The sequence below is a fragment of the Hippopotamus amphibius genome, chromosome 5 (assembly GCF_030028045.1).
Source record: "Hippopotamus amphibius kiboko isolate mHipAmp2 chromosome 5, mHipAmp2.hap2, whole genome shotgun sequence".
Taxonomy (NCBI): Eukaryota; Metazoa; Chordata; class Mammalia; order Artiodactyla; family Hippopotamidae; genus Hippopotamus; species Hippopotamus amphibius.
The window spans coordinates 31789234-31816706 of NC_080190.1; the positions used below are offsets into that span (position 1 = coordinate 31789234).

The window sequence follows — 27473 nt, forward strand, 5'->3', positions numbered from 1 at the left end:
CGAAGATAAGACAGGAGGCAGAGAGAGGCAGTCATTGGCCCAGCAGCCAAGGGGGACGTACAAGTGCACTCACTCCCACACGTGCACACACACTCACAGTGCACTCACACACACACCTGTCCTCACACACACACCTGTCCTCACACACACACCTGTCCTCACACACACCTCCGCACAGGTGCATTTGTGCACATAGTGCACTCACATATGTGCACTTAAACAAGTGCCTGCGTGCACACACACTCACTCTCACACACACGCAGGTCCTAATCTCAGGAAGTTGGCTGCAGTTCTGGAGGTTCAAACCTCCCACACCTACATCTCTCCATGAAGCATTTATCCGGACTCCCATATAACCACCCAGAGCCCCAGGCCGTGTGTCCCACCACCAGCGGCCTGATGGCCTGCAAAGTCACAGGAGTTGGATGCTTCTTGGCAAGGCCAAGATGACTTCCAGACTCTGGGTGGAAGACAGGGATGCCAGGAGTATAGAAGAAGAGGTCATGAGGGGGCTGAACAGCTCCCCACCACGGCACCCATAGACTGACCACTCCTGTCTCCCCAGACCTTGAATTCGGTGGAGGCAGGATCACAGGCGGAGGCCGCGTGGTGGCATCCGAAAGAGCAGACACTGGGAGAAGCCATGGGGAGCAGGGCCCCGAGGGAGGGCGTCCTGGCGGACGCGGGCTTTGGGGTGAGGAATCATGCAGGGTGGGAGTCCTCTATGTGACAGACCTGGATCCTTTTCTGGGGTGCTGGGAGGGGAGCCACGGAAGAAAGGGGCAGTCCCAATTGTGCTGTCCCCACCCCAGCCTCCTCCTGGAAGACCTGCCTCTGTGTGGCCCAGACCAGCCCCGTCGCGTGAGAGTCAGGTCAGGAAGTCGGCCGTCCTGCCAGGGGCGAGGAGGGACAGGGGGTGCGGCCGGTGGGCGGCCCACCCTCCCTCCCTCCCTCCCTCCCACCCTGGGCAGCAGAGCGGGCGCAGAGACGGAGTCAGAAGCGGGTGCTCTGGTAGCGCAGCCGCCGCAGGTCTGCGAGGCCCTCAGTCCAGCCGTACACCTCCCCGCAGGGACTCTCGGCCAGTCACCGGCCCCCCGCCCCGCCGCCCCCGCCGCCGCCGCCGCTGCCGCCGCTGCTGGAGCTGCTGGAGCTGCCGCTGCTACACCGGTCCTCATAGATGGAGATCTCGATCTGGGGCAGCGTTAAGGAGGGCTGCGAGCGGACAGCAGCCGGCTGATGAAGGCCAGCAGGGACGCGGGAGACAGAGCTGGTGCTGCTCCCCAGACAGTAAGGACTCGGAGGCCTGGGGAGCCAGACCCAGGCCCCTCCTCACACCTGCGCTCGGGCAGCTCAGAGGCGCCTGCGCACAGCCAGGACCAGGAGCTTACATTCTAGTGGGTCTAATCACTGTATCCCAGGATGTGCCCGGGAGGGGGTGTTACTGCACAGGAAGTGTGAGGACTTGGGTGTCCTGAGTTCAAATGTCAATGTGCCCACTCTCGAGTTATGTGACATTTGACCAATCACGTCACCTGTTACCCATCAATTATCTCATCTGTAAAACAGAGATAATAATAGAATCTTGGGGTTATTGCGAGGATGAAGCATGTAAAGCACTAAACACAGTACTTGGCACATAGTAAAGACTCAGTGACAAGAAGTGCCTCTCCTTGGGCTTCGTAAGTGTGAGATTCTTTACTCTTTTTCCTCTCACTTTTCCAGTAAAAGTTATTTTTAAACAATTCTACTCCCTGCTGCTGACTGGAAGGTAGGATGTGTGTACACCTTGACCAGGTGGAGTGAGCAGACCTATAACCCACTCGAGGGTCAGCCGCCCACCGAGACCTCACTTTTCTCATCTGTGAAAGGGGGACAACAGGACTTGCCACGTGGGCTTCAATGAGGGTTACGTGTGAGTGCAGTGAAGAGTGGGCCTGCACACAGAGCCTGGCTCTGGCGATCACCAGCTGGGCAGCCCTGAGCCAGGCTCAGCTACAAAGGCAATAAGAAGTTACCCACTTTGTAGGGATCTTATGAGAAGTACATGAATTCATATTTCAAAGCGCTTACTATGATACCTGGCATGGATTAAGCACTGATTAAATGCAGCTCAATAAAAGCAGACCTTAAAATCCACAAACAGCACTAACTTATGGTGAGGGAGGGAGGCCGATGACCAGGGGTGTGGGGAACCCTAGGATACCCCTGAGCAGATGCCCCGAGGGTGGCCCCATTTCCTGGCAGCCTCACCAGGGGCCCCGCTGGCTGGCAGCTCTGCGCCCTCACAAGGAACATCAGGAAGGATACGACCCGCATCCCACGCTCCACGGGGTCTGTGAGCAGGAGGCCGCGAGGGGCGAAGACCTTCTCGTTTTGCTCCTGGATGTAGCGGGAGATCTTCTTGAGAACCTGCAAGGAGAGGGGCCAGTGGAGGATGGAGGGTGAAGCACGGGAGCCCCAGGGAGAGGGGATGCGGGGCTGTGGGGGGAGGAGCCACCTTCTCGTAGTGGGTCTCCATGCAGAGGAAGATGAAGTAGGCCGTGGCACAGGCCAGGCATCCCTCGAGGTAGGAGCTGCCCCCAATCTTCTCCGCCTCCGCGTAGAAGCTGTTGAGGGTCTTCACAGTCTCCTCAAAGAGCTGCCGCTCGATCTGGAGGGAGAGAGGGACAGGGAGCCAGCTCCAGATCAGCCTCCCTGGACTGTGGTGGCAGTGGTGGGGCCACACGAATGTGGGGCACAGGACAAGACCAGAGAGGCTACAGGTGCCCATGGAACACCAGAGAGGGAATCAGGAGACCTGGGGTCCAGTCTAGACTTGGCCATCAACTAGCTGTGTGACCTTGGGCTAATGACAACTATTCTAGTCTCAGTTTCCAAATCTGTAAAGTGGCAATAAGAATGACTACTTGGCCTCCCTTGGAACAGAAAACTCCCCTGAGATCCTAGATGTGAACATTTTCTGCAGTGGATCAGGCAGGAATTCCAGTGCCTTTGTCACACACACACACACACACACGCGCACACACACACACACACACGCACGCACGCGCACACACGCACCCCATTGTGATGGCTGTAAGAGTGTGCAGGACCTAGTTAGTAGGGGCTCTCTACATTTGGATGGGTCTCTAGCTGCATGAAACTGATTGTCTGAGACCTCAGGAGTGTCTCTCCAGGAGGGGGCACTTCCTCCCAGTTAAGAGGTCACCCCAGAACAGGACAGCCCCATGCATTTGGACAACTGAGAAGCTATCCTGCCTGCATCCATAACTCTAATAGCTAATATTTATTAAGCACATTTTATGTGCCAGGAGTTTTTTATGCATTCTTTCATTTAACTCTCATAACAATCCTATCAGAGAAGTACGACTCCCACCCTCATTTTACAGGTGTAGCCCAATGGAAGCTCTGCTCTGTGGTCCAGACCACTGTCATCTCTGGCCTCTTTAACTGGTCTCCCTGCCCCCAGCCCTGCCAAGTGAACCTGTTAAAATCAGATCATGTCATAACTCTGATCAAGAGCTCCCCAAGTCTCCCCATCTCTCTCCAAGTAAAACCCAAGGAGTCTTTACAACGGCTGCGAAGCCCTCCAGAGCCTGGCCCTTGCGACCCCTCTGAGCCCATCTCCTATTCTCCTCACTACAGCCACACCGACTCCCTTCTGCTTCCTGAGAATGCCACAGGTCCTTTGGGCCTGTGTCCTCAGCTGCAGTACTTTCCCTGAGACACCCCCTGCCCTGGCTCACCCCTTACTTCCCCTTAGGTCTCGCCTTATCTGACAGCACCCCCTATCATCCTCTCCCCAGCTTCCCCTATGCACTCAACCTCCTTTCTTATATTTCCAGTATTTGTCACCACCTGTATATTTTCTTGTTGCTCTTTAAATTTTTTTGTATCCTCTAATAGAAAATAAGCTCCATGAGTTCACGCCTGCATCCCCGGTGCCTAACAAATACTTGCTGAATGCTGCGTGATCTTGGCCAAGGTTGCACAGCTCCAGCCCAAGCCTGTGCTCTTCACCATGGACCCTCCACTGCAGCCTGGAGTGGAAAGTCATGCTCCACACTCAGTAGGTGTCAGAGTGTCTCTCGTCCCATTTTTTACATTCTTCAAGCACCCCCTTCCCCACTCACCCCCCACAGGACCAGAACTGCCCATCACATAAGATTAGGGACCTTCCATTCCTAACTAGGTCAAAAGCTCTCCCCCAAAATAGTCAGAAGCTTCGGGGTTCCCAGCCAAAAGCAAGGTTCCCTGCTTCTATACAGATCTGGAGTGAATATATAGAGAAAACTCTGCCCATCCTGTCTGTGACCCAAGCCCTGCTGCTGTATCTCAGGGTTCACCCCGCCCCGAAGGACAGGCATGCTAGAATGAAGAGATCTACATGGCTCCCCCAAAACTGTTCAGGGGTCAGATCAGCAAAAGCCAACCCTGCCCCACCCTGCCAAACCCATTCAGATCTACCTGGGCCGCTGAATGAAAGGTCGTGGTCCTTCTGCCCTCTCCCAATCCTAGGCCAGTTCTAAGGAGGCCTGGGATGAGGGCTACATACACCCAGGACCAGGAGCAAAACTCAGCAGAAAGAGCTGATGCCTTGCAAGGGCCAGTGGTCCATGAGACACCCAAATCGTTGAGTGGGAGCGGGAGGCTGTGGGCAGAGGCCTTGGTTGATGGCCTCTGATGCCGCCAGCAAACTCTGCGATGGAGCGTCAGGCTCTGCCCTCTGTCTGAGGTGGGGAGAAGGAAAGCAAAGCACCCTCTGCCCTTCCTCCAGGTCTCTGAGTTTTCCCTGCCAAGACTCTGATCACCTAGGCACCCAGTTTTATCTATACCCACTAAGGATGCAACTGTATTGGTAAGGAAACAGGAGTCCTGTGAAAAAGCAGAGTCGGGCACCAGGGCCCTTTTTGCACTCAGTCAGTTTGGTACATCACTTCCTCTTCCTGGCCCTGAGTTCCTCTCTTAAATGAGAGGATGAACTAATGCCATACTTCTCAAGCTTCAGTGTGCATATAAATAACCTCAGGATCTTGTTAAAATGCAGATTCTGAGTCGGTAGATTCAGGGTGGAGCCTGAGATTCTGTGTTTTCAGGGGACACTGATGTTGCCTGTCCACAGACCATGGTTTTGGTTCAAGGGCTCAGTGGCTCTCAATTCTGGTGCACACTAAAATCACCTGATCAGCTTTTAAAACATAGGCATACCCAGGTCTTGCCTCCAAGAGATTCTGATTCAAATGGTCTGAGAAGGGGGAGGGCGGGTCAGAGCACCAAAGCCCACCATTGTCCTATTCTACCCAAGCTGACACCCTGCAAGGTTTCTTCAAAAGTTCCCAAGTGATTCTGACGGGCAGCCAAGCATGAGAAGCTCTATACCAGAAGACCAGAGATTCTCAAAGTGGGATCTATGAATCACCCGATTCCACATCACCTGGGGATTTCTCATTAAAAATTAAGATCTTCAGCACCAGCTGCACATTGGAACCACCTGGGGAAATTTAAAGCAATGCTAATGCCTGGGCCCCAGTCCCAGACACTCTGATTTAATTGATCTCGGGTGTGGTCTGGGCATCAGGATTTTTTTAAGCTCCCCAGGAAATTCTAATGCGCAGCTGGGGCTGAGAAGTGCTTCTAAAAAGAGAATCCTGAACCCAGTCCTGAAACTGAGTCAGCATCTCCGATGACAGCTAACATCATCCAATAAGACTCAGGAATTTGCATTTGTTTGACAAGCTCCCTAGGTGATTCTCTGAAATCTGAGAGCCACTGAATTAGAAAATCTTTGAGATTTTTCAGCTTTAACTTTCTAGGAGATGACAGCAAGACAGTGTTAAGGACATTTTTTAGTTCTTCCACATGAAGTAGCTGAGCAAGTTGTTTCTATACTATTTTTATCCTGGAAAAACATATATAGTCTAATAAGCCCCTTAGTTCCATCATGGTCTGTGTTCCAAGTTTAGGAAAAGACGTCCTTACCCGGCTGTCCAGCTCTGGGGGGAATTTGGTCTGGAACTGACAGATGGTCCCATCACTGTAGTCTCTCTGGATAAAGACCTTGGTGGCCAGCGAGGCACTTCGCCGGAGCTCCTGCAGATTGTGGACCTGGAGAGACGTTCAGGAGACGCACGCTCAAGGTGATCATCCTTCTAGGTGTGTCCAAGGCTGAGTGGTTTATTGGGGGGGTGGGCTTTTCATCGCTAAAATCAGGAAATTTCCCAGCAAACCAGGACAAGTTGTCCACCCCACAAAGTTTGCCCCGGAAGATGCTTCTAGCTATCCCAGAAAGATCTAGAAAAAACCTGAAGCAGGGCCAAAGCTGGGCCAAAATGAGAGGTTCTGGAACCACCAATAGAGCCAGGAACAAATTTTAATGAGAGGAAAACACTTCCTGGTGGCTGGTCCAGATCCTCCTCTCCCCACTCCGCCCCCACACACGCATGCGTGGTGGGGCCTTTCACGCATTCATTTCAGCAAGTATCAAATGTTCACAACTTGTCAGGCCTTGGCTTGGGGACCCCAGCGCTGGACAAGACTGATGCCTCAGACCCACCCCGCCAAGCGGAGATGACAGCAGGTTTGGGGGAGGGGAGCATGTGGGGCAGAGGAAGACGGGATGCACCCATGAACTCAGAGGGAGCCTGGGGTTCAGGCCAAGTTATGGTCCAGGTCAGAGACAGCACAGATTGTTTCCACATCCAGTTTATCACAGGAAAGAAGGGGCCCACAGACATCCAAATTCCCCAGAGGAAACTGTGGATAAAGTGGGCTGAGGCCAGAAACTGAAGAAATCTCCTGCCCTGGTAGGAAGGAGTGGAGTGACTTCTGTCCCTTGTCCACACCTGCGGACTTGACATTGACACAGACTCTAGTGTCTGAGGGGAATGGGCTCAATTCCACAGAAGAACAGGGCCTCTTTCTTCCACTTCCAGCCTCCATCACCCACATTTGAGACAAGCATCCCACTGGATGAAATATGCCAGACATTGGAACCACGTGGAGCCCGAGCCCCAAAGGCAGAGTGAACACAGCCAGTTCATCCTGTGTAATTAAGGTGAATCCATTCAGTCACTCGGCTTTCACTTATTGAGTCCCTACTATTGCCAGGCTCTGGGGATGCTGTGAGCTCCAGGGAGAAAGACAAGTAAATATATAATGAATCAGACTGTGATAAATGCTGCAGAGAAGTAGCAGCTTACCCAGAAAGGCTCACTTAGAAAAGGCTTCCTGAGGTCTGTGTGGAGTCGTAAAGGAGCTATCAGTGGTGGGCGGCAGGCAGGAGGGTAGGGGGTGGGGGGTGGGGTTGAAAAGGCAACCCAGAGGAAGAAGCTTGTGCAAAGTAACGGAGATAGCAGAGAACCAGGTCTACTCCAATGACCGGAGGCAGATTTCAGCAAGACAGAAGTTGGTGTGCAGATCAGATAAGAGCAGGAGATGATGAGCGTATAGAGGAGGCAAGGGTTAGATCACAAAGAGCCTGACGCGTTTCTACTGGAGGGAAGGATTTAAGATAGAAGATACTTAAACTTGCTTAAGAACTGGGGAAGACTAAGTAACGAGAGAAAGGTTGTCAGTATGGTAGTAGGAGCAGATCCAGGGCCTGTGATGGTGTAAAATCAGAGACCAGTAATGAGATTTTCCTAAATCTAAGTGAATTTTGCTTTATGTAAGAGCGTGATCCCAGGGAATTCCCTGGGTGTCCAGTGGTTAAGACTCTGCGTTTTCACTACTGAGGGCCCAGGTTCAATTCCTGGTCAGGGAACTAAGATCCCACAAGCCTCGGCAAGGCCAAAATAAAAAAAAAAGAAGAAAAAGAAGAAGAAGAATGTGATCCCAAAGTATTCTGATTGGATGAAATAAACTATAAGTGCTCCTGTAGTCTTAATAGCCCTTGATTCCCCTAATCAAGGTTTTAATTGAGGGAGTCCCCTTAACTTTTAGTAGGATCCTATGATGACTTTGAAAAATAAAGAATACTTTGGTAATATAAATGTTATTCATCAGTGTGTCTGCTCCGTCTGGTTAAAATTTCATATGGTTATATTTTCAAACAAAGGAAGGGGCTGTGACTTTCCTCCGCCCTTCTAAACCAACCTACATCCTCAAGAGCCCAGCGATCTTGAGGATGGATTCTCCTAGCCCCAGATGGATCATTCTGGCAGCTTTGTGAGTGGTGCATAGGAAGTGGGTGTGACTGGGGTAGGGGGCCAGGTAGAGGGATGACTACCTTTGTAGTAGTCCAGGGGAAAACTAAAGTGGGTCTAATTTAAGAAAAATGATGGTGAGAATGGAAAGAAAGGGAAAGAACAGTGCTTCAGCCATTCTGAAATAGGCTCAGCTTCCTCCCCTCCAATATCCTCCTTTGTCTGTGCCTGAATGCACACACGCACTGTATGCTACCATGAAAGTATATGTCTCTAGTGACTGGCTAGCTGTAGACCACAACCACTTCTTCCTCCTAGGCACACAGCTGGATTAATTCCCAGTCTCTTTTGCAGTTAGGTGTGGCCATATAACTGAATGGAATGTGAGTGGAAGTGATGAATGTCACGTATAGTCTTGGCTCATAAAGACCACCACTTCTCTGTGATCTTTCCCCTGCCACAGAAACCAAGGGAGCCGTGTGTTGAAGATAGCGGAACCACAAGCTGAATAGAGCCTGGGTCCCTGAATCACTGCCTGGAGGGGAGCCACCTACTGATCAGGAACTTTACTGAGCAGGAAATAAACATCTATTTTATTACACCATTAAGATTTTAGGGTGCTACCTTACATAATATGGTCCCATTTCCTTTGGCTTTTATCCATGGGTTCTCAAGTAGCCGGATCGGCAGAAGTCAATACCCTGTCCAAAGCCAACGATATCCTGAGCCTTAGAACACTGTCCTGGCTCTGGGTGACTAGAGATTTTCTTCCTTCCCTGGAGAGTGTTTGCAGGGGCTTGACGAGTTGCTAGAGGATGGTATCAGACACACTTTTTATGCCAGAGCCCTAGTTTCCCAGATCTACTTAGAGCACACACATCACAAACTCATCTGTAGTTAGTGAAGAGTAGGATCTAAGGCAAGACAGGGTCTCCTGGCCCTTACTTCTCACCTTCCTCAACCCTTCCCCCTCTCCCATCACCAGCCCCCAGCTGCTGGCAGGTGAGTTAAGACAGGACCAAGAGGCACTGCATGAGGAAGAAAGAGAAAATCAGTGGTGAGATCTGCTGACACCAATTTTCGAATTAGTGGCAGGGCAGGGGAGGCTGCTGGGAGAGTGGTACCCCCGTGTCTCACATTTAGGGTCTGTACACCTGACAGGGTCAACCTGGCGGAGGTGGGAAGGAGCAAGCACTGGAGTGCAGATGAGCACTCCCAGGCAGGTAGGCCCAAGACAAACAGGAAGCCCCATCTGGCCCACATCTCCATCCTCATTAAAAGCCAGCTAATTCCAGAGGACGCATTTGAGACTCAACTCAAGAATCAGAAGACTCAGCTGATGAGCCAACACCATGCTCCCTGGCTGGGTGTGGAGGAGGGCTGAGGACCATGAGTCACAGGCAGCCAAGTCAGGCCTCAGGATGGAAACCCGGGCACAGGGCCTCCCTTCTTCTCCAGCTGCACCAGAGGCCAGCCCAGCCCATTGTCTGCTGCTTGTTAATTTCCTGCCTCAGAGATCAAACATCCAATGCCCTTCCTGGATAATGCTACTTGGGTGCATTTAAAAGCCTCTTAGGGGCCAAACTCCACCACTTGGAGAAGTCCCTCCCAGCCAGGCATTTCCCAGTTGTCCTTGGCCATCTGGACTGGTTTCCAGGGCGTACCCTGCTCCCATGACACACATTCGCAGAGCTTTGTCACGTAGGAAGTGGGCTCATTACAGTTTTCCAAATGAGGTCAGTGTATGGCTCAGGAGGCTGCATCCCTCCTCTGAGGTCTTCACACACAACCCTCCCGTAATGCTAATTCCTAAACAGAATTTAGGGAGTAGAAAAGATCCAATTTCCATGCCTTCCATCCAGGGATCCAGGGATATCCAATCTTTCTCAGTTATTTCCCTCTGTCTCTCCTTCTTTCTCTGTCCCTCTCTCCCTGCTTCTGCTTCCCTCCCTCCCTCTCTCCCCTCTCCTCCTCTCAAAACACTTCCCGCTGGAGCTGGAAGGACCAGCATTGAGGACCTCCCATTCAGAATCCTAAGGGAAGGCCACAGGAGTTTGGCATGAGGTTTTCCTTCTCCCAACAGGTTTTTCCTGGTAATCTTAACTCAGTCCTAACAGTAAAAACAGCCTGGGGAAAATGACTCACTCCACAGCCCAGATAATGTGAACGTCCTGTGCCTTGGCAGAGCTAAGGCTTCCTCCCTCAGTGCTGCCATCAGAGTCCACCCAAGGCCAAATTGGGAAATGGGCAATGTTTTTCCTCAGCCTCTCACCCCTCTGGGCATTCCTCCATCCCTCTGCCCTCAAGCTGAACCAGCCAGGCCAGTCGGAGTACCTGAGTTCCCACACTCCAGCCCTTCCTGAACTCCTTTCCATCCTTCCCCCATCAAATTCTCATGTCAAGACCCCTAGTCCTCTACTTTCTACTGGACAACACAGTTGGCTAATTGGATACACCTGGATGCAGCAAACAAAGCACTGGCCAGGGAGGCAGAAGACTAAAGTTCTAGTCCTGGCCCTGCCACTTTTTAAGCCATATTTTCTTGGATAAATCAGCACAGAGTTGCATCATCTGTAAAATGGGATAATGATGCCTTCCTTGGCTTCTTCACAGGGATTAGGCAAGCTTCTGAGCCTTGGTTGTCTCATCTGTTAATTGGGGATAATGACACCATCCTCGCCCACTTCACAAAGTTGCTCTAAGGCTCAAAGGAGATCACACATGTAATAGTGCTTTGTATACAGGAAAATGCTATATTCACAGAAGCATTATGAGCAAAGCCTAGCCCCCTTCCAGAAGGCTAACACCAGCCTCCTGGAAACACTGCTTCAACCTAGAGATGTAAGGCTGCTGGTTGGAATCTGTGAACCAGAGCATACATGAGAGGGAGATTTGCTGGGACAGATGGGCCTCTTAGAATCTGTCAGATCTCATCACAGATGTGGCCACCTTCTCTGCCCACACTGCTGGCCCAACTGTGCCTGTGTGGCTGAAGTCTCCCCTTCCTGCCCAGCACCAGCAGCCTCTCTGCTGCAGTCTGGCAGCCCTGTTTGGAAGGTGACCAGCTCCTTTGCCATTTCTCCTTTGTTCTTCCTCCTCAGCATCTTTGGCACTTTCAGAGCACTCTGCATTCCTCCACCCTAGAAACCAAGCTCCACGGGTCTGCTCAGGGCTTGCTCCCTCACAGGGTCCTGGGGTACGAGCTCTCCTAGCTAACCTTGTCAGAAAGCCAAGTGATGCCAAGCAACTGCCCCTCGTTCTGTGGTGGCGAAGACAGCAGAATAACAACAGTAACACTTGGTATTGATGTCACGCTGCTCAGCAGGATGCCCAGAGGCACTGCATAGGATCATTCAAAAGCCTTTGTTGTCCCCCTGGTTCATGTTCCAGCTGGGTTGCAAATGGGGAAACACCAGAAAAAAAGTAAACATCAGAACTGGGGAAACCTGGTGTCCTAGGTTCCACCCCAAAATTCAAAGGAGAAACTTTCAGCTCTGCTGCTGACACAATGTGTGAGTATTAAATAGGTCCTCCCCTTCATGTGTTAACTTTACACTTATAAAGTGGGAATAGAAAGAGCTCCATTTCCTTTGTGAAATGAAGGGGTAGAGGGAGTAATTCCTGATCTCTTAAGCCCTGCACATAGATCCTGCCCTCAGTCAATAGGTCCTTGGTTCAGCTTTCAAGTCCCTTGAAGGTGACACACCTATAGGCATGCCCTGAAGAAGGCAGCTCCTCCCATCAGACACAGGAGGAATGTGGTCTTCTGGTATAGGAAACTCAAAAGGGGTGAAAAAGCAAGAAAGAGTAATATGCAAAATTGAATTGGTGCAGGCAGCTCATTAAAACCAACCATTTGGGGTTTGACCTGAGGAGTCTTTGTCCCCTCCTGTCCCCCCCCCCCCCCCCCACATCGCCCCCGCGGAGGAAATGCGGATGTGTAGGTAGTCTCTCATCTCTTAGCCAGGCTTTTGGGCTCAGAAGCTGGATGGCTGCACCGCATAGCAACAGCAGCCAGCCGCCTTCTCTCCCCTAAAACAGGCTCAGGCTTGTCTCCAACCCTCTAGGGAAGTGGTTTCAGGACTTGCAGTCCATGGGAAGAGGAAACCCCAGCTGAGGCCCCAGAAGCAACCCTGGCACTAGTGCCAACAAGTGGTGCGGACACCTTCGGAACTCAGATGGGGAAGATTGACATGCCAGGGGTGAAATGAGTTCCAGTGAGGACCCCCTCTCTTCCACCCTGCTACTCCGCCTCCCCCACTCACGCCTTCCTTCCGAACCCGATCGAGAAACCACCCCATCCCATCCTACCCCAGCCCCCTCACCCCACCCCACCCCACCCCACCCTCCGTCTTCCTTTCCCGCCCCTAGCGGGGATCTGTCCCTACAGCAGTCAGGCACTGCCTGCGGGCCGGTGCTCGCCCCCTACCTCAGTGGCCATGTTCCGGGGGCGCTGACCTCTCCGAGCCCGCTGCGGGGCCCGTCGAGGGGGTTTGTCCGCGGTGCTGACTGGGGGAGCAGGTGGGCTGGCGGCTGCGAGAAGGGGCCCGGGGCGCTGTCCGCGGTGCTGATGCGGACGCGGCGGACCCGGGCGCCCGTGGGCAGGCGGGCCAGCGGGCGCCTGAGTCCTGGAGACGGTCACTGTGCTGTCCGCGGTGCTGATATGGGCGCCGGGCCGGAGACGCGAGGCCGCGCCCGAGGCTCTTCAGGGCCCGATCGCTGGTTGCCGCTGCTCCTGCAGGCAACGGCCCGGTTTATCTTTGACAGCGGCGGCAGGCGTGGGGGCGGCGGGGGGAGGAGGGGCCAGGCGCCTCCTTAGATCGGGAGGGGGAAGCGGCGGCCCCCAGACTCCGGCGCCCGCCCGCCGGAGAGGAGCCCCGCCCGCGGCCAGAGGCTCCGCTCCCGCCCGGCCCGGATGCCCCGCCTCTTCTGCCTGCCCTTCCCCCTAGTAAGAGCGCCGGGAGCGCTGCGCTCGCTACCGAGGCCTCCAGGGACTTCCAGACTCGGAGGAGAGAGAGGCAGGACCGTTCCGGGGCAAGACACTCCAGCCTGCCAAGGCTGACGGTCCTCGACTCGTTCGCAGGCCCCCAGGTGCAGGCTTTTTACCCAAGCCCTCCCCCACCGTGGCCCAGGCTGCCTCTTCTGTGTTTTGTTTTGTTTTTTTTCTCTTCTTTCTCTTCCGTTTCTTCTCTGTGGCCCCCTCTCGAGGCGTACATGGACGCTCCCTCCTTTCCCCTCGCTCCTTTTCACTGACTTGAACCCTATTAGCTAGAGGATGATGCTGCAGACCGCAGAGGATCATCTCCTTTCTTTAAATATGTGCCCTTGTTTCATCCCCAGAGACACCCTGGGGTCCCTTCTTTCAGGGAGCTCCAGAACTGAAGCCAGTCTCTCCTTGCTGCTTTTCCTGGCCCTGCTCCCAACCCTTACTCTTCCCTCTCTCCTCTGAAATCCCAGAGTTTACACACACACCACCATCACCACTTAAAAACCACAAGCAGATGGTGCCAAACTGGTATGCCCACTCTCTAAGGATAGCAGGTCTGGCTCTGGTGCCTCTTTCACACTTTCAACATCACACCTTCCAACCAGATGACCTATTTGTTTATTAAACAAAAAGGAAATACCAACACAGGTGCTCTTTTACACACCCATACACCCCTTGGTCTCTGAGGAGAAGCTGGGTATGTTCCTCTGCAGCTCACAGCTGCCTAAGGGTCAGCAGAAGCAACCCACACACAGGGAGCGATGGGCAACCAGGGGACCTGGGTCCTGGCTCAGGCAATGTGACCTTAGGCAAATACTTCACACCTGACCTTCTTTCTGTAAAGAGTGTTGGACTTCACTAGACTATATCTAGTGAAGTCCAACTTCACTAGAAGAAATAGTCCAAGACTATTTCTTTCTTTTTCCTCAACCTTTTATTTTGAAATCTTCAAACATACAGAAATATTGAAAGACTAGTACAATAAACTATACCATCCACCTAGCTTCAAGAGTTGTTAACATTTTGTCATCTCCTTGATAGATAGATACAGAAACATAGAGATATATTTGGCTAGATTATTAGAAAGTAAGTGACAGACATTGCGAGGGTTTATTCTTTAGTACTTCACCATGTATCTCCTAAGAATAAGGGCATTCTCCCACCTAATCACAATCACATTTTTTAAGATTCCCTATCATCTAATATCCTAGGATAGCTTTTTGCCCCTAAAACACATTAATAGCAACGACCCCTCGGAACTTCCCCCAGAGCATCTCATTTTTAATAGCTAACATTTACTGAGCACTTATTATGGGCCAGCCCATATTCTACATACTCTACATGTATTATCTTACATAATCCTCACTATTACTCTTTGAATTAAATGCTGTTATTATGCTTTTATTATTCCCATTTGACAAATGAGGGAGCAGAGTAAGTCACCCAAGGTCACGTGGCCCGTGAGGAAGAGAGGCAGGATCCAAACACAGGCAGTCAAGCTCCAGGGCCTGCGCGGCTGGTCCTCCTGGCTGTACTGCCTCCTTCCAACACCATGCAGAGGATAAACTGTCAGAGCAGTAACCACACCTCCAACTGCCTACTTCACAGATGAACACACGGAGTCCCTGAGGATAATGACATGCCAAAGAAGCTAAAGGCAGATGTTTCATTTCACCTTATAGTGTGGCAAGGGATTTGGTATCAAGGAGCCATATCTGTAAAGTCCATGGTGGTCTCTGGTAATAAATAAATGCACATCTAATGATCTCCATGTACAGCTCTCCAAGTTCCTCGCACTTGGTTTTGATCATATGCATTAGACAACCGTCTGGAAACCACTCTCTTCCCTTGAAGACAAGACACCTGGATGAGTGGATTCAATACATTCATTCATTCTCTGTATATTTGTTGAACACCCACTTTTTTAGGAGCTTGGGATACAGGGATGACTAAATGCACAAAGACTCTGTTCTTACTGAACTTATATTAATGGGGTAACAGTCAATAATGGATTACCAAATAGCATAAAATATGTCAAGCTGTAAGCATCACTAGGAAGAAAAGTAAAGCATGGTAATGAGAGAGAGATGGGGGTGGGGGTATTTTAGAAAAAACAGTCAGGGCAAGTTTTTTTGTTAAGGTGAAATTTGGGCAGAGGCCTGAAGGAAGTGAGAGAATTTAACATGCAGGTATCTGAGGGAAGAGTGACAAAGCTTAGAGGCAGAGTTCAAGGGCTCCGAGGCAGGAGTGGGCTTGGCATGTTCAAAGAATAAAAGGGAGACCAGTGTAGCTAGACTAGAGTGAAGCTACAAGGTGATGAGAGATGGGAGCTGAAATCAGAGAGTCAGGAGGAGCCAGGTTTTATATGACTTATAGGCCCTCATAAAGATTTTGGATTCCATTCAGAAAATGAGACGGCAAGCCTTAGAAGATTTAGAGTAGAGGCATGGTATCATCTAACTGCAGTTTTTAAAAGATTACCCTGGATGCTAGGATTGGCAGGGAGGGAAGAATAGAAGCAAGGAGGCCAATTAGGAGGCTGTTAGAGTAGTCCAGGCAAGATATGGTGGTGGCTTAGATTAGGGTAGTAGCAGTGGGGTGAGTAGTGGCCTGACCCTAGATATAACTGGGAAGTAGTTCTGAAAGGACCTGTGGATAGATTGAGGTTGCAGTATGAAAGAGAGTTAAAGATGATTCCAAGTTTTGAAGTCTCAGCCACCGGAAGAAAGGAGTTGCTATTTACTGAGGGAGGAAGACTAAGGGCTGAGTAGGAACAGGGAATACAGAGTTTGGATGTGTTTAGTTGATTTAGGTTTGAAGTTTGATATGCATGTTCAACACCTTAAAGAGTAGGCAGCTGGGGTTCAGGGGAGAGGCAGAGGGTGAGAAATATAACTTCAGCAGTCATCAGTACATGAATGGCATTTAAAACCATGGGTTAATGAAATTACTTAGGAAGTGAGGAAAAATTGTTTAAGAACTGATCCAGGGTACTTCATTACTTACAGGTTGGGAAGACAAAAGGATTCTGAGAAGAGTGGCCAGTAAAGTAGAAGGAGGCCCAAGAGAGAGTGGTGTCCTGGAGTCAAGCAAGAAATCTGGTAACAGAGCCTTACCATCTGCTCACATGAGTGCTGCTCACATGTAGAATAACATGAGAACTGAGAAATGACCGTTAGACTTGGCAGCAAGAAGGTCACCTTGATAAGAGCTGCTTTAGTGGAGTATGGGGATGAGATTCTGATTAAAGTGGGCTTGAGAGTCAGAATGCAGGAGAGGACGTAGAGATACTGGGAGTGTAGACAAGTCGTTAGAGGCATTTTGCTATAAAGGAGAGCGAAAAGTAGCACAGTGGCTTGAGGGAGAAGAAGGAGCAAAGGAGGTTCTTTTAAGAAGGGAGATGTTAGAGCTTGCTGTTTGCTGATAGGAATAATCTACTAGAGAGCGAAACATTGATGGTTCAGAAAAGACAGGGTTAATTGCAGAAGCAAGCCCTTAAGAGGTCAGCAAAGGATAGGAAAACATGGAGGGGGTGGCTTTGGAAAGGAGCACAGACAATTTTCCACTGCAAATACAGTGGGAAAAGCAGAGTAAAGGCCACAGATGTAAGCAGATTAGGAGGTTTTGTGGTGTAAGCAAAGACCTGGGCTCTATACCTTATTCCTCTTCAACTCGCCAGAGACTTTCATGCATCATGACCTTTCTCAACAAGTACATTCAACCATTATGTATGGAGAGTTTGCTATGTGCCAAGCATGGTGCTGGCACCTTCCTGTACAGCCCGAGGAGGGTTCTCTTTACCACTGAAATTATAGGACTAGGACTCAAGAGAGAATCTTGAGCTCATTCACACAAGGATGAATGATCCCTTCTAATATCTAGTGCCTCTGACCGGAAAAAGACATTAACAGACTCAGCCTTTTATCACTGCATTGCTTCCTCCAGGTTGTTTTAACAGTCTCGACAGACCTCAAGGCTTGGAGGCATCAAAGTGGAGGCTATGAAGAGAGATCCACATTCGGAGTGAGGAGAGTTTCATACCATGCTGACTTGAGGCTGTGATGGGATACTGCAGGACAAGATGTTCCCACACTCTAGTCATTTGGACTTTAACTTCAGAGGCAGGAGAAGACGCTGAGATTTAATCTGACTGATCATTATTACCCAGCTGCCTTGGGACAAACCAGTCCTATGCAAGAGCCTAGCTCTTTGATGTTTTTGTCATAAATTAATGAGTTTGCCCACAAAATAACATCAAAGGAGATCCACTAACTAATTCAGTGTTATCACCCTCTAATCTTCGGCTGCATTGGAAAGTCTCCACAAAAAAGACCTCAGCCAGAAAAAGAAACCAACTGAAAGATTTGGAAATCATGATACCTGGAAAGAGATGAGAGGGAAACGAACTCCTGCAGGCTGCAGAGGAGACAGAAAAAGAGCTAGCAAATCTCAGGCAAATGAAGAAAAAGAAGGAGGGGGATGAAGATTCTCAGCACTTGGGTCTGGAAGGAAAACAACTGCATGAATGCTTGAGGGGAAAATTGTGGTCTGAAAAAGTCTTAAATGGTGTCATCTCAGAGCACACTGTGGAGGCTACAAGGAAGTGTGTGGTAGGAAACCGTGTCCCTGGAGTCAGATGACATGGGTTTCAACCTCCGGCTTCTGCTATTCACTATGTGATCATCAATAAGTCTCAATCTCTCTGAGCCTCGGTTCTCTGATCTGTAAATTGGTGGTAACAATTCTCCCTCCCCAGACAGGATCCCTCCAAGTATTTCCAAATCTGGTCTTTCAAGAGGACAATGGGAAAAGTTTTTTGAAGATGCTTGCTAAAGATCCTCCCATACTAATGTTTCTTCTAGGCCAAGCAAGTTTTCCTAAAACATGGAAAAGAATCACAACCATGATTTATTTAATTCAGTGAGCAGATACTAAAAAGCCACTGTATGCCAGACAGAAAGATGACCATGGGATGTTTTCAACGCCCCAAGGACACCAAACTATAATCAAGTGATGGCCAGGCTCTGTGATAAGTGTTAAAGTGAAGACACTTTCCTCAGAATTGGGGTCCAGAAAACGTTTTACAAACTACATGACATTTGAGCTTGGACTTCAAGGATTAGGGTCAGATCCCTGGACAGCAGATGAAGCAACACAGTGTGAAAAGGCAAGAAGGTATGAAAGTTTCCTAGAAACACAGAACCTCTGGAACTTCAAACTCAGGAAAGAAGCTGGCAGGCAGCACAGGGATGACTGCAAAGGCCCTAGAAACATGAATGGAAGGGACCTACCCTAAAAATAGGAACAGAGCAGGCAGACCGTGACACATGTCTGAAAGTGGAGTCACCAGGAGGTGACTCAGCTAATGGGGGGTTGCCTCCCTTTCTTCATTCACAGTGTCTCCCACTCTCTCACTCCCTCTCTCTCTCTCCCTCTCCCTCTTCCTTTCTCTTCCTTTCTCTTTTACAGGAAGTGGAGTGGGAGGCAAGTTTCTATAAGAATTAACAGCTACCCCAGGAGAAACTGCAGATACTGGGAGTATTAGCTAAAGTGCATCCCTGTCATTACGACAGCTAGCGTGCTGGAGGCCCAGCAGAATTCCCAAAGAAGCCCTGTTCTGAGAGTGACTCCAGAGGCACTCTGCAGGAGCAATCATCAAATGACTGACTGCAGGGCCTCACCTCCACACCAAGCAAACTGACAACAAAGTCACCAGTCACTTCAAACTGGGGGAAAACTGCAAGGCTTCTACGTGATGGCGATTCTTTGACAAAGTAAATAGGCATAAGCGTAAAGGGTAATAGGTGCTTATAAATCACTGTTATGAGAGCCAAAGGGATCACGGAGTTCAAACCAATTTCAGCTGCGGAAACCTTTTTTCAAACAAAACCTTGCATGAAAGTCAGGTACATAAAACAAATCAAAGAAAGTGGATTTGCATGAAAGGGGGCAGAACTTATCTATTCTCCCACCCCCTTACTCCCTATAAAAGCCCCCAAGACACCCCTCCGTGGACTTCCCAGGGCTCCATAGAATATGTGGTTTTTTTAATCATGAAAGTAACACATGCCTATTATTTTAAAAATCCAAGCATACCGAAAGTCTTATAATAAAAGGCAAGAGTCCCCTGCCTACTCTATCCTACACCTTCCTACCTTCAGTCATTTCTTCCAGGGAAGAAATGACTTTTCACTCTTTAGCTGTTTCTGCTCTAAATTCTGATTTTTCAGAAGTTTTCTTTACATTGCTAAATGACATGCCTGAAGTTCTATTTCTTGCTTTATTAACTTTAGAAATTTTGTCCTGCTTTCTGCAGTGACGAACGAGAACTTAGCTCACCCTGCTACCCTCACATACCAATATAATTACAGCACTATTTGAACTTAATTTTTATTTTTAATCAAAGTAATACATGCAATTAGTTTAAAATTCCAACTAGGGACAAAGGTTTATAGCGAAAAACAGAAGCCCTGTCCTGCAGCCACTGTGGAAAGCTGTGTGGAGGTTCCACAAAAGACTAAAAATAGAACTACTATATAATCCAGCATTTCCACTCCTGGGTATACATCTGAAGGAAATGAAACACTAACTTGAAAAAAATACATGCACCCTAATGTTCAAAACAGCATTATTTACAAGAGCCAACATATGGAAGCAACCTAAGTGCCCATCAACAGATGAATGGATAAAGAAGGTGTGGCACGTATTAAAATGGAATATTACTCAGTCATAAAAAAGAATGAAATTTTGCCATGGCTAGACCCAGAGGGTATTAAGCTTAGTGAAATAAGTCAGACAGAGAAAGACAAATATTGCATGTTATCACCTATAGGTAGAAGCTAAAAACTAAAACAAATGAATGAATATGACAAAACAGAAATCAACTCACATATGTAGAGAACAAACCAGTGGTTACCGATGGGAAGAGGAAAGGGGGGAGGGGCATAATAAGCATAGGGGATTAAGAGTTTTTTTATACAAACTACTATGTATAAAGTAAGAAAGCTACAAGGATATATTGTACAGCACAAGGAATATGGTCAATATTTTATAATAATCATAAATGGAATAAAATCTACAAAAATTTTGAATCACTATGTTGTTTACCTAAAACTAATATAATATTGTAAATCAACTATACCTCAAAAAAAATGTTTTCTTCTTGTAAAAAAATAACATAAAATAAATAAGCTACAAGGACATATTGTACAGCACAAAGAACATAGCCAGTATTTTATAAATATTTTAAGTGAAGTATAAGCTAAAATTTTTGGAACCATTATGTTGTACACCTGAAATTAGTGTAATATTGTATATCAACTATACCTCAATAGAAAAAGAATACCTACAAAAAATAAACTAAATAAAATAGATCCTCATTAAAACAAACAAAAACAGGAGCCCTGTCCTATCTCTTCCTTCGCTCTCTCCATCCTCCTGCCCACTAAGGTAAGTTGGCTCATGGGAATTAAAAAAAACTTCTTTATCTGGTTCCCCTTCTTGCTCTTTTTCCATTGCATTCATCACCTTTGCTAGCAAACCATATAACTTACTCATTATGTCTTCTGTTTGTCTTGCCTGCTAAATCATAAGCTTGGGCAGCGGTCTTTGCTATGTTCACTGATGTATCCCAAATGCCTGGGATAATGTCTGATAATAAATTTGTTGAATTAATTAAAGCAAAATTCTCTGGAAGAGGAAGAGAAAGAAGCAGGGTTTCTCTGAGATAGTGTTAGAACTAGTCATTTTACATCTGATTTGTTCTTTGGGAAGGAAGAAATATAAATGAAAATTTTATTTTGTAGATGATACAAAATTATTCTGGACAGTGGGGGAGGTGCTACAATAGATGAAGACCTCAGTTCAGACCCACTTATTGGTTATGCATGTTTGGACAAATTGGTCCAATTGCCTTGGAGAGAAAGTAGCTATTTGCTTAGGTTGGTAGAGCCTGGGTAGGAAATAAATGTCGAGGAAGTGGACTTTGCCCACCCCATTCTCCCAAGGACAGCTCCTGCTGTGGAAGAAGAGGCAGAGGTGCTTCCTCCAGGGGTAACAGCCACCATAGGCCCCAGAGCCAGAGGCCATTAGCCAAAGGCTAGGCACTGGGCACTGACGGCACGGAGAGAATACTGTCCTGAGCCGACCCACTCAGCACTACGAATTCCACATTTTAGATGCATTTCAAAGCCCATCAGTCCCAGGAAGCCTTTCTTGAACCATCTCCCTCCAATACAGGGCTTTATACACACCTTCTCATGGCTTTTATTGCACCATGCTTTGCCTGGTAGACTCCTATAAAGCTTCTGGAATTCCTGACCACTGGCTAGGTCACAGAGCAGATTCCAGTGATTAGAATATTTCCATAGTCTCCAGAGTTCTGCCAGCCAGTTCACCATTCTCTGCCTCCTTGTCATCTAGTCCTCCCCCTGTGCCCCCTGATATTGCCCTGTATCTATAGCTTCCTTCCCTAAAAAGTATCGCCCTCTCTTCCCCAAGGCCACAACACCTTGGTTTCTGTTTCTCCTGGGTCCAGTCTATGTGGCCCTGCTTTACCCCTCCCAGCCCTTCCCAACACCTGTCTCCCTACATTCTGTATGCCAGCCACAGCCATGTGTGACTTCTATTTTTCAGTCCTCAAATGTGCGATGTTCCATATCACTTCTGAGCCCTCATATATGCTCTGCCTGGAATGTCCTTTCCCTCCTCTTCACCTGCATAAATCTTTTCAGGTCCCAATTTAAAATTCACTTCCTTGGGTAATACAGTTTTTATTTTCTTTTTCCCTACATTTTGTTTGTTCTGATTATGTTTATTGAAATGTTATTCTTTGTTGGTTCTAATAATAAAAAATTGAGACCTGTAAAAACTAAAATAAAGGGCTTCCTAGGTGGTGCAGCGGTTAAGAATCTGCCTACCCATGCAGAGGTCACGGGTTTGATCCCAGCTCCAGGAAGATCCCACATGCCGCGGAGCAACTAAGCCCGTGTGCCAAAAAAAAAAAAAAAAAAGGTACCAAAAAAAAAAAAACTAAAATAAAAAATAAAATTTGCTTTCTTGGGGAAGCCTTCCCTAGCACTTTAGTCATGGTTAGGTGCCCCTATTATGAGCACCTTATACTTGCCCTACAAAACAATCACACTTTCTAAAATGTATTTATCTGTCTTTCTTATTAGGCCAAAAGCCCCTTGAGGGCAGGAACTTTGTTTCCTCAGCTGCATTCTCAGTGTTCAGAATAGTACATGGAACATAGTAGATGCTCAATCAATGTACAGGAGGTGGGTTGACTTACAGGAAAGGGACTGTCTCCATTCAGTCCCCCGACATTGAGCCTCAGGCAAGGAGAGGCATGGTTCCAAAAGGACTTTGCAGTCTTGTTTGAGAAACCAGGCTTAGGCACCATGACACAGTGAGCAACTGACAGATGTCCCTGTGACACATTCAGATAGTGAGTGTTACAGGAAATCTGAGGAGGGAAAGATCCCAGGGGTCTGGTGACCGGAGTCTTCCCCTGGCCCAAGGGACCAGAGGTGATTTCTGAAAGATGAGGTGTTTGACGCTTAGAGGAGGAGGTCAGGTAAGGTTGGACAAATGAGCGGCTGCAAATTAAGGAAGGGGAAGGTATACCTGAAGCAGCAGAGCACGCTGGCTGATTTGAACGAGTCTATAGAGAAACAAACCTGGATCCAGATAATGAAGAGCCACGGAAGTGAGGCAATGGGGAGTCTGCAAGCGAACCAAAACAGAGGGCATAAGGAAAGCAGTGTACTGGAACGGGTCATCTGGGAGCATCCCAGGGATGGATGAGAAGGGAGGGGCTGAAGTAGGAAGAGCAGGAAGGAAGCTATTGTGCTAGACCAGGTATGCATGGGTCAGTGCCCAGGAATGAGGGCAAAGGGACAGATTCAAGAAACAGTTTAAATGGAGTCATTATAGGCTGATGCTTCTGACTGAATACATGAGATGAGGAAGGGAGGAGGAGACAAAGAGGATGCAGGACTGTCCATCCATCTCTGTGGCTGAGAGATGCCATGGTCAGAAATCACAAAGGCAGATTGGGTAACTCTATACATGCCAGATGAGAAGGATAAGAGAAGCTTCAGTGATTTTTTTAGGACCAAAAAGATAGTGCAAGTCTACAGGTTAAGACTGAGAGGTCTCTCTATAAAAGTGTAGTTGATGCCATAAGAATGGGTCACTTGACCTTGGGAGAGGGGATGCAAAGAGCTATAAGAAAGGGACCATCTGTCTAGTCTTGGGCAAGATGGTACAATGAAAGTCGAAGATACCTCTGTTCAAATGCCAGCTGTGTCACTTATTAACTGGGTAGCCTTGGGCAAGTTAATTAACCTCTCAGAGCCTAGGTTCCACATCTGTGAAGAGGGATAATAATACCTACGTCACGGGATTTTTTTTAAGCAGTAAATAAAATGACCTCTGGAAAGAGCCAAGTTTGGCTCCTAGTCTGCGGCAAGTGTTCAGCAAGGGTAGCTCATGGTGAGAGTCAGTGCAAGAAGAAGAGAAGGAAGTCAGGAATCTCAGCAGGGCCTCCAAAAAAAGAGAGAGAGAGAGAGAGAGAGATGGAAGGCAGGTGGAGACCCTGGACCCTGGAGCATCACAGAAGCCCAAGGAGGCAAAGTCCTCCGGAAGATAGATGAACAGTGTCAAGTATTGTAGAAAGTTCAAGAGCAACTGGAGTGGCAGGAACTACGTTACTGAACCTTTAGAGTGCAAGTTGGTGGAGCGCAAAAGGAGCTAGTGAACAAAACAGAAAAAAAGCAAAAGGAGAAATCCACATAAAGACACCCCTATCAGTCAGAATGTTTGAGCTGCAAAAAGATTATCCTACCAACATGGTTTGATCAATAAAGACATTAAATTAATATAACAAGAAGTCTGGAGGGTGGGAGCACCAGGATTAGCTCAGTGGCTCAGCAAAGTCCCTAAGAACCCAGGCTTTGTCCATCCTTTCTCTACAACATCCTAAGCACACTGGTTTCTCATCCTCAGACTTATTGCCTTCTAGTTGCAAGATGGTTGCTGCAGCTCCAAACATCATGTTCTCTATATAAACATCCATGGCAAGCAGGAAGGAAGAGACCTTACTTCCTTTTCCCAGAGATACAAATCTTCAAAAGGATTTCCCAGAAGTCTCCTAGCAGAGGTTCCCTTATATCTCATTGGCCAGACTGGGTCACATGGCCGCTTCTAGCTGCAAGGGAAGCCAGGAAATTTTCTGGCATTTTCAGACTCTACAGGAGGAGGGAGGCCAGAGAAGAGGTTGAAAATAGCAAGAGACTGGATATGCGACCAACGTGTCTGCCACACTACTCATTTTAAAAATCTGGAAATCACTACAGGGATGCAGAAGATGAGAAGAAAGCAGGGAAGGAGTGGGATGGTAAAGGAGAGAGAATGGGACCAGGTTTGAGAGAAGACGAAGCTTGTATCCTCTGCTATAGGCAAGAAGGATAGAGGTAGGGATAGAAACAGATTCTGAAGGGGAGAGTAACTAACCTCAACCTCAGCAAACCCAAACAGAGCTGCATTGGTGAAGACACCAGAAAATCAAGGGGGAACACAATGAGATACCACCCTCTAGATGAGCCAAAATTACAAAGACTTACAAAGCAGGCACTGAGCAGCTGCGGAGCAATGAGAACACTTCTATATTACATTAGAATGTATAATATATATTATTGGAAAATAATTTAGCATGATTCCATATAATTCCAGAAATTCCACTCCTAGATTTATACCATTGCATATATGTATTCAGTTATGAACAGAAGTGTTCATAGCAGCACTGTTTGTAAAAGAAAAAAAGTGAAAACAACCCACCTTTAGACTGGAAAATGAATAATTAAATCATGATCTATTCCTACAATGGAATATTGTATAGACTAGAGAATCAAGGTGAGATGAAGGGACGTGAGCCAGCCCACAATGAGGGCCGAAACCCCTCCCCTCCCATCAGCATTTAGAAAATGCAGAGCTCAGACAACTGGGCTTGTTACAGCTGAAGCTTGACTAGTTCTATCTGAGTGTCATTTGGAATGGGGAGAGCCCCACGTTTGAGAAGAGAAGGAATTGAGGACAGGGGTAGGATGGGAAAAGATCCAAGGGGTTGAGATGTTTTTCCTTGAGGATCTAGGGGTGAAAATAAGAATAAGAATTGCTTCCCATATGGAGGGCTTGCTCTGTACTAGGCACTGATATTTTCCATGGATTTATCAAAGCCTCCTAGAAGCTTATACTGGGAGAATTACTAGCTCCATCCCACCAAAGAGAAAGTAGAGGCTTGACTAAGTTAAGTTACATGCTCAGGTCACACAGTGAGTCCGTGGGAAAGCCAGGCACTTGCAATAATGCATAAACCCCTCCAGGTCTCTGCTGCCTCCCCATCCAACCTCAGCTCACACCACACTGACCATCCATCCATCTCTCCTCTCAGCTGGGTCTTTCCAGGGGCTCTGCACATCCTGTCCTTTCTTCCAGAAATCCACCTTCCCACATCTTTCTCTGGCAGGGTCCTTCCCACCTTCAGGTCTCAGCTTCAATGCCACTGCTCAGAGGCCATCCTGGGCCACCCACTCCAGGTGGCCCTTTGTACTCTCCTTCCCTGGACTCTGCACTTGGCCTCCGTGCACTTCACCTGTTCACATCTATCTGTTGCTTTGTTTATTGTTGCTCCCGTGCACTAGAACATAAGCTTCTTGAGGGTAGGGATGTATGCCTCTTGTTACCATAGTATCCTCAGTGCCTAGCCCTTGGCCTGGCATGTAGCAGGTGCCTAATAAGTGTTTACTGAATGAATAAAAAGCTGGACAAGGGTGGTGAGAGGAGACTGAGGCAGGAGACATGGAGACAGATTCAAACCTATGTCCCTACTCAGAGAGTTCTCCATCCATCCTCTGTGCCCAGGAGGGCATTTGGGAAGCCCCCTCTGCCTTCAGACTGGTATCTGGGCAGCCCTGTGTGTCCGGGAAGGGAGGGGAAAGGACCTTCCATATGGTCCTGTTATTGGCATCCCGGGCACAACTCTGCCCAGTGGGGACCCCCCTTCTTCATCTGTTTCTAATGAGATCTTTCCCGATTGTGGAATTGGGTTCTTGGCATCGGGTTCCTGGCATCCACCGTTCCAGAAAGATACTCTGAAATTGGAAGATGTTCAGAGATGAAATATCTGAAACAATGCAGGAACAGGGGAAATGGACTAATTACAACAGATGAAAAGACCCACATTCTGGGCTCTGCCAAGCTAAGCGGAATAGGATCATTGCATGCAAAACTCTAAGGGTGTGAAGCCTTATGAGGGAGAAGAAGCACTGCCGGTGACATGAGAGTGTGATTATGTGAAATGGAATCACAGGAATCCCTGGGGATTTTAAGCTCGGTAGCAGGAACCGTTTCCTCCCACTGAAAGCTCTGCAGTTGGGCAGCATTTTCCTAATGAAAGGAGGAAAGGGTTATACCACCCTAACAGCATAAGCCTATCTTAAGCCAAGCCCAGGAGCCTCTACAAGCATGATGGGCTCATTATAGAAGGCTGGGGTCAGGTGTTAGAGGGGAAGAGGCCATCTGATGGCAGTGTGGAGTGATGGTTACTTGCACAGGCTCTGTGGTCAGAGACTGGATTCCAGTCCCAGTGTCCTGGCTGTGCAGTGCAGTGGAAAGAGCACTGGATGAGGAGTTAGGAAACCCCACTTAGAGTCCAAGCTCAGTGTCTTGCTGGCTGTGTGACATTTCACAGCTCACTGTCCTTCTCTGGACCTCAGGTTCTTCATCATTTAAAAGAGGAGAGTGGGCCTCATGACCCTCAGGGCTCTCCGAGGCTGACACCTGTGATGTAAATTCTCCTGTCTCACAGCTGCTCGTATATGTCTAGATTTCTCTCCCTCATTAGGGTCATTTTACACATAAGACAGAAGGAAACTGGAATCCTCAAGAGGTTTCTGTGAAATTGAAGTCACTGTCAGAAGAATCCCCCCAACACAACGAGCAGGGATTCCCTTGGGGGTACTTCATCAGGGGCTCTGTGGTCAGGCAGAAAGAGAAAGCTGGAAGGACCAGGTGGAGGTGGTTCCCCACCCCCGCCCTCATAACCCCAATTGTGCATTGAGATCCACAGCCAGATAGAAACCGGGCCCCAGGGAGAGGAGCCCTCGCCTTGCGTCCAGGACAGGTTCCAGGGAACAGGCTGGCTCCCACACCACTCTGGACCAGCCCAGGAGGGCTGGGCGCTGCCTGAGGTTCAGCGCTCTGCAGGAAGAGCACACAGCCAGCATCCTTTAACAGCAGTAGCCTCCCATTTGTTGAGGCCTCCCTCTGGGCCAGGCCCC

The 27473-nt window shown here is 48.5% G+C and overlaps 1 protein-coding gene across 2 annotated transcripts; it reads right to left on the reverse strand.

Annotated features, from left to right (window-relative positions):
- Window positions 1-971: 971 nt before the first annotated feature.
- GOLGA7B (golgin A7 family member B) lies at window positions 972-12998 on the reverse strand. Of its 2 annotated transcripts, XM_057737038.1 has the most exons (5): window positions 12574-12998; window positions 5980-6105; window positions 2498-2650; window positions 2308-2409; window positions 972-1191 (listed from the first exon to the last, which is right to left on the reverse strand). In XM_057737038.1, exons 1-5 carry the CDS (start codon window positions 12583-12585, stop codon window positions 1084-1086), a joined length of 501 nt encoding a protein of 166 aa, XP_057593021.1. In that variant the 5' UTR covers window positions 12586-12998; the 3' UTR covers window positions 972-1083. The 2 variants fall into 2 exon arrangements, with proteins under 2 accessions (XP_057593021.1, XP_057593020.1); XM_057737037.1 differs by lacking the exon at window positions 972-1191 and having other exon boundaries at window positions 1201-2409; window positions 12574-12695.
- Between the last annotated feature and the right edge of the window lie 14475 nt (window positions 12999-27473).